The 7,685-nt window shown below is 33.0% G+C and overlaps 1 protein-coding gene across 1 annotated transcript; it reads left to right on the top strand.

Moving 5' to 3' along the window:
* The first annotated feature begins 785 nt into the window (after positions 1-785).
* LOC127128016 (peptide deformylase 1B, chloroplastic/mitochondrial) lies at positions 786-6,643 on the top strand. The gene is made up of 7 exons (XM_051057275.1): positions 786-1,169; positions 1,252-1,390; positions 2,283-2,475; positions 4,064-4,174; positions 5,402-5,464; positions 5,856-5,970; positions 6,143-6,643. The coding sequence occupies exons 1-6, from the start codon at positions 998-1,000 to the stop codon at positions 5,967-5,969; spliced, it is 792 nt and encodes a 263-aa protein (XP_050913232.1). The 5' UTR covers positions 786-997; the 3' UTR covers position 5,970; positions 6,143-6,643.
* Positions 6,644-7,685: the final 1,042 nt, after the last annotated feature.

Genomic DNA, 7,685 nt, shown 5'->3' with positions numbered 1-7,685 from the left:
TTACACATACCAAGAAAGCTAATCATTATTGTTATTTTTTAAAAAATAATTCTCATTTTACCTATAATACCCTTAATCATATATTACCTTCATTTTACTTTTTTTCTCTCCCTAATAATTGCATGAGGGTAATTTTGACAAAATTACATTTAATACTACCTTAAACTTTGCAAGTGACAATTAAAAAGAAACAAAAATTTATCAAGAAAGTGACACTTAAAAAGGAACGGAGGGAGTAGTTTTTATTTGAAAACTTCTTACTTATTGGGTTTTGTTCGTACTTTTCCCTTTTTCCTTGGAAACAATAAAAGCGCGGTGGTTACTCTTGTTAATTGATCTCTAGCTTGTCAATAGCTTGATGATCATGAATTTTTTGCTACAGCGTGTACTTCCTTCTGATGCGTCGAATCTCGGACTCAAAAGAAGTCTTCATCTGAGCCTTCTCAAGGACAATCTGGCCAACAATCTTCTTCCAAGCACCGGAAGACTGAGGCATACTAGAGGAAGTACCTATGACACTTTGAGTGTTAACACCTTCCCTCTGTGTAACCAACCCCTTACTTCTAATCTCTGACATTTTTATTAGTTTTGATTTGAAAACTTTTTATTTTTGGATTTTATTCGTACTTTTCCCTTTTTCATTGGAAACAATAAAAGTGCAGTGACGACTCTGATTTTATTGATGTCTATCTTATCAATAACTTGATGATCATAAATTTACCGCTACAACATACTGACCAAATATAAAATTTATTATTAATACTTAATTGGATTCAAATAAATACTTAATTGGATTCAAATCTAAAATTTTAATAAAAACACACTTCGAGGATCTAAACGCTTAAACCAAAACCCAAAACTAACGCATCCGATCAATCCCATTATTCTATAGTTACTTTTCTTAAACACCGAATTTTGTGTAACATTTCCCATCTATTTGAAGTTACCCGATTTAATTTTATTTTCTAAAACCTTACCCCGTTCTCAATTCGTGGCCATGGCTTCCCTCCTCCCAACTCACCCTCTTCTACTTCATCATCCTACCGGTTCTGCACTTGCTGCCGTTCCAAGCGGCTGCTTCCGTCAACCATCCTCCTTCAACCCGGCTCTCTCCTCCATCCACCGGACTAAGGCGGGCTTTTCATCCTCACAACATGAATTAGCTTCTCGTGAGTTCTCCTCTTGTCATATTTTTCCATTGCTTTTTTTTACACCTCTTGATTTTGAGTTTGAGATTGTTTTATTTCAAAGCTGCTGATTTTGAATTTGAGGCCCCTCTTAAAGTATTGAAATATCCCGACCAAAAACTAAGGAAAAAGAATAAACGCATTGCAACCTTTGATGATAGTACAAAGAAACTTGTCCATGAAATGTTCGATGTAATGTACAAGTAAGACTTTTCTATTTTCAACTGTTTTTTTCCTCCTTGCAGTTTAATTTTCTTTTGGGTATACAACTTTACTTAACTTTTTATCAATTAATTGCTTATTTATAGGCTGTTTCTAACTAAAGATGGAATAGAAGGAAAATGTTTGCTCATAGGCTAAAGTCGTTTCTGTAGAATCTTGTGGAAATAAGCTTAAAAGAATCTTGTGTTCGTGTCCGTGTCGGTGTTGGACATTTGCACCGAAACTTGTGATCACTTTTAAATTTATTCATTTTTTCAAAGTATTATCAGTGTCGAGGTCGTATTCTGGTTGATAAGTTCAAATAAATTAATCTAAACAAGCCCTTGGTCCGTCTCTATTTGTTTGATGGAGTAGAATGTATATTAATTGAAAATCATTAATGAACTGCATCATAAGAAATTTTAAGGAAGATGCACTGAAAAGGATAATACATTGCGTTGGTTCTTGTTTTCGTTCATGGCTACCTTGTTTAGTTGCTTGAAATAGTTTGGGTAATATAAAGCATAGTCTACAAGAAGATGTAAAACCCACACTCACACAATTGCAGAATAGTCCCACGCCCAAAGTGCGTTGCTTCACCTTGTGGCCTTGCAAAAACAGTACATATCTATTATAATAATATAACAGAAAAAAGAGTTGATTTAGAACAATACTTCAAATATATTTTGGATCATGTAAGCCAGGTTAATGTAAATGTCAATATTATCAATAGCGGAATTCAACTAACATTGAGGGATATTTTAGAGAATTCGATATCTGCATTGTTTTAGAACATTTAGACTGAAATTGAAAATAATATCTATATTGGGTGCTTTTTAACAAGTCCTTCCAATTTACTGTATACTATATTATTGGCTGACTTTGTTTTTACAGAACTGATGGTATTGGCCTCTCAGCACCCCAAGTAGGGGTTAACGTTCAACTTATGGTTTTCAACCCGGTAGGTGAACGTGGTGAAGGAGAAGAAATAGTTCTTATAAATCCAAAAGTCAGAAAATACTCAATGAACCGGACACTATATAATGAGGGTTGTCTATCTTTCCCCGGCATTAATGCTGATGTAAAGGTATGAAAATGAAACCTTTTTCTTTTAATGGACTATTTTGAACCTAGCTTTCCTTTGAGGCTAGTTTATAGATATAGCCACTTTTGACCTTAGTATGAAGGTTTTTTCACCTATTCTATTTATATTTTTGTAGTAATCTTCATACCTATCAACCATTGAACTATGAAAATCTCGGTACCTTCTTTTGCTATCCTTACTCATGCATTCTGTCTTACCAAATAAAAATTTAATGATAATTAGGCGCATGTTAATTCATATTTTAGTTCCTTGATAATGCAAACGAGGCTTAGTTATTGGTGTTTAGATTAATCGTAATCTAAAATAAGGTGCAACTAAAAGTTTGAACTATTTGCCGTCTTTTATAGCAGAACCTTACTTTTAAGTTTAGTAGATATTTGATAGGTACACGAGGAAGTACAATGAGTAATCGAGGATAGAGGGAAGCAGTTAGAAGAGAAGGGAAATTATAGCTAAATGGACAGGTGGTACCTTGTAATTGGTGGCTAAGAAAAAACTTAAGGTGGTTTAAAGGAGTGTGAAGTGGAATTAGTAAGGACGAGTGCCGGGGTTTTTTCCATCTCACGCTAGGGGTTGCTCTCAAGTGGGAGTATCAATTACTGTCTTCTCTTCATTTTGCAAGGAGATTCTTCTCCATTTATAGACACCTCTGAAATTAGGCATGTCCTCGTGTCCAACAGTTATACGACACGACAGGAGTCCAAAAAAACTTTTTTTTCCTATACTATGACACACTTTAGACACTCCTTGGATATTTCTATAAGGGTTAAAGTTGTGTCAAAATAATGAAGATCAATGAAGGGGTTGATAATATCAAGTTTAATTGCATCATTTTTTGCTTTTTGATATAGCAGGGTGATGAGAATGAAGTGAATTAGCAGGGCTGAGTATTTCATTGAAGCAATATCACTCTGCAAAATCATCTGCATCCATTGTCATTTATTTACTGTTGTAATTCATCTTCTATAGTGGATTAATCACAAGAGTTCATCTACAATACAAATCAGTCTTTTTTCAGTTAATACTTTCTGTTAAACCTATCAATATTCATTGGGTTTCTCCCTGCCATTTTTGGCTTTTGGTGAGTGTGCACTTTTCTCCTTTCTAGCAATTACAAACTACCAAGAATGAAACTAGAAATGTGGAACTTAGCATTCAACAAGAACCGGCTATTTAGCACAACCATCCTTTTAAGTTCATTAAATACTTCCTGTAATTTTGCATGTTTTTTATTGGAGTTCCTTTCTAAATGAATTGTTCCATTGGTTATAGTTTAGTGCTTACCATGACTAGCTTCAAGGGCGATATGTATATTTTATATCTTCTAGATTTATTTTGTAAATAGCACTGGTGTCTGTTCAAATTTGTTATTTATTTCATTTTGTTTAGTTTGCTATCCATACCAAAGTTATTGATGTGTATATAGTTAATATTTTTTATTTTGTTGATATTTCAAGATGTACCCAAATAACGAAACATTGTGTGCCCTAAATTACATGACTATGATGGGGTGATCTTTGAATTTGTTTATCTCATCCTTACCCAAACAAATCACATTATTGCTGTGCAGCGACCAGAATCTGTGAAGATTGATGCACGTGATGTCAATGGTATGCGGTTTTCAATCAGTTTGTCTGGCCTTCCAGCACGAATATTCCAACATGAATTTGACCATCTCGAGGTATGTTTTTTTTTCAACTTGCAAAAATAAAAGTTTTTTTGGGTTCTAAAAGTAAAGCATTTCTACTAGTAGATGCTGGCTTTTTTTATGACCTTTTGGTGTGTCATCTACATATACCAAGTGTTTTGATAGGCATCCAAACCCAATGGTTGGGAAGGAATTGATGAGATGTAAATAAAAAGGATCTAAGGGTTGGTCAGTTAGTTTGATAGTCAGTAAACTTGTAAGGAGAGAATTGATCTCACACACACCTTGCATTGTAACTTTCTTGATACATCGACCACAGGCTAGTGAAAAATATCCACATGGTTTTCTAACAAAAAAAGTATAAATTAGGATCCTGTTAGGATCACACTATGAAGCACGAACACCTCTAGGAGTAGGCGTGTCGCGGTGTCCGACACACGTTGGTGTCTGACACTTGTATGACACCCGTTCGATACGTGTCGGAAAAGTCAAAGAAGTGTCGGAAAAGTCATACAAGTGTCTCTACTAAAAATGGTTTTTTTTCTTTGTTTCGACACTCTTTGAATCAATGGTTGACACATGTATGGCACTCATAACACATATGTCAGACAATTTAGACAAGTGTTTCAAACAAAAAATTGTTTTTTCTTTGATTCAACACACCTTTATACATATTTTGGACGAATCTCACACAAATTTAAAATTGTTAAATGTGTATTTAAGCAATGTTATCAATAAAGAATTAAAGACATTAATTTTTTATTAGAATATTTTCAACTTTTTAAAGCATAGATGGATAAATAGAGCTCAAATACTTTCTTATATATTGCAGTGTCGGTGTCCTATGTCTTAACATTATCGGTGTCAGAGTGTCAGTGTACGTGTCCTATTGTGTTCCGGTGTCCGTGTCGGAGTTCGTGCTTCATAGGAATCGCATGATTCTGATTGATTCTCACAACTATATACACTATTTATAAAAATAAGACTCGAGGCATATAGGGATGCTCAAACCTGAAGAAAAAGAAAATTTTATCCCTCTACCTGTACTACACTTTTATGTGTGGCACTTCATCTACAATAAACATACATGATACACTCGTTACTTTGGATACAAACTCAGGTATCATTGGGTTAGTTATCCCTTGATTCGTCAACCTTCTCACTCTCTCTCTTGATAAGGCAGAGTTTCATCATGGTCAAACTTTTTAAACGTTGGTTAGCCATGTGCTTATATAATATATATAATGGTTGTATCTGCAGGGAATCCTTTTCTTTGAGAGAATGACAGACGAAGTTCTTGATAGTATTCGTGCACAGTTACAGGTTAGAAAAAGTACACCCTCTTTTGTCATTCTTTCACTTGGTTATTTCCTCTTAACATGAGAAATACATCATGGCGATTTAGAAAAACACTTAATCCAGCTAATAATATACCAGCCAAGCATAGATATATGATGCCATGATTTAAGAAAATCACTTAAATTTTTTGTGCACTTTCCGATCTAATTTCTACCAACACCATTTTTCTGCTCCACTTTTCAAGTAGCTTAGATTCGTCGTATAGCAGGGAGATCAAGTTTAATGTATCTTAGGAAGTAGGGGTGGCTTAATTGTACCCTTTTAAATTGCATTTGGGATTATTATCATTGTAAACCACACTGGAATATGATCTTATGTAAAGAACTTTGATACAATTTTGGTCAAATTATTACAGGCCCTTGAAATGAAGTATGAGGAAATGACTGGATTCCCAAGTCCTGAAAAGATAGAAAGTCGCAGGAGAAGAAAGGTTGCGACTGGCTTTGGGAAATCAAAACCTTTAAGATAAAGTAATGATAAATTTCACCTTTCTCTTTTGCACTAATAAATACTAGTACTGTATATATGTTGCCTTTCTCTTTTGCACTAATAAATACTAGTACTATATATGTTGCCTTTCTCTTTTGCACTAATACTTATTATATGTGTCAACTTGAAAATTGCTTGATGCTTATTTTACAGGTCAATGTTATACTCATCATATACCAGAATTCCAAGCTTGAGACTGAATTCATTCAGTAAAACCACAGATTGTCACAAATGCTGCATATGGATATGTATCATATATAGAAGATAGATATGGATGTAGAAAATTGAAAGGTCTCATTCATCTATGGGTGGACTATCTAATTGCTTCTATAGGCATCACTAGTAGTGCATAGTCATCAAAGACATCTCTTATCATCAAAGCCACCGTCACGTATTCATGTTGTTCTGAAGGGAGGAATTCTTCAATGACCATTCCTCTTGTATTGTGTTGGTTGGTGTCAATTATTTCATCTCTTTAACTACTGTGTTGTTTAAAATCTATGACATGGATGGTTTTAGTACTGTTTAATTATCATTCTTTCGGGCTTTCTACAAATTCATGTAGAGCTCCTATGTGATGATTTGAGCTGATAATATTTGAACATTTAGGTGATACTACAACATTGAATAAAACAATTTATATATTTTCTTCAATTTATTTTTAAATCAAATTTAAATAATAAAATTGTTTGCAATTTGTCCCAAATAAAATAATAAAATTCATCTAATTTGGCTTTTAGAATATTTAATATGTCCAAATACGTAAATTTTATGAGAATATATATATATATATATATATATATATATATACACGCAATCAATCAATTAAAGTGTATTCTGTCAAATCACACATACATTTTAAAATTACGATAAATTAATGAATTTTTATTGGATGTGTGCTACTTTTAATCTCAAATTTTATATTATTTTATTTGTCTCAATTGTCTTTCCTTTAATCTCAAATTTTATATTATTTTATTTGTCTCAATTGTCTTTTAAACATTTGAAACTTAATTTAACAATTTTTCATTTATACAAAGAATTATATGGGGTCAAAAACCAAGTCCATGAAAGACGAAGATGAGTCATAAAAGGAAAGCTTGTCTACGCATCCTTCACCCTAAAAAAGAAGAGTGGAGACAAAAAAAAAAAGCTTACTCTCAAAATCAAAGTCATTACAATAAAATCACTCTCATCACAACCCCTTTTTCATATAAACACTTCTGAGAGAACATTTTAACTAACATTCATAACTTTAGTTTTACATTCAATTGTATGATATTGAAAATAATTTATTGTTAAATATTTTGGGATATGATCTTGAGAAATAAAGAAATGGCTCATTCTCTTGTGAGTATTCTTAGGTGAGTGAATTTGATAGAGTTTAAATTCATCACATTGACTGTTCAAATTCTTAGGTGAGTTCTTTATTTCTTCAAGCTTAATTTGGTGAAAAGTTTGGTATACATAATATCGCATGAGTTTTTTTTTTCCGCTAATAAGAATCTTGTTAATGAGGATGTTTGACAAATTAAAGTTGACCATGATAGTCGTCATCAGTGAGAAAAATATCTGTTGGAACTGTCCCTTACCTTTTCATTGTCTTTAAAATTTAAGATAAGTTATTTAAATTCCTCTTCTCCTGATGACGATTCTCCATTTCCTATCTATTTCCAATAATTTCACAATCTTTCTC

This window comes from Lathyrus oleraceus, chromosome 3 (assembly GCF_024323335.1).
Source record: "Lathyrus oleraceus cultivar Zhongwan6 chromosome 3, CAAS_Psat_ZW6_1.0, whole genome shotgun sequence".
In the NCBI taxonomy this organism is placed as follows: domain Eukaryota; kingdom Viridiplantae; phylum Streptophyta; class Magnoliopsida; order Fabales; family Fabaceae; genus Lathyrus; species Lathyrus oleraceus.
Note: the sequence above shows the minus strand (reverse complement) of the source record. Positions and strands in the feature narration are given on the sequence as shown.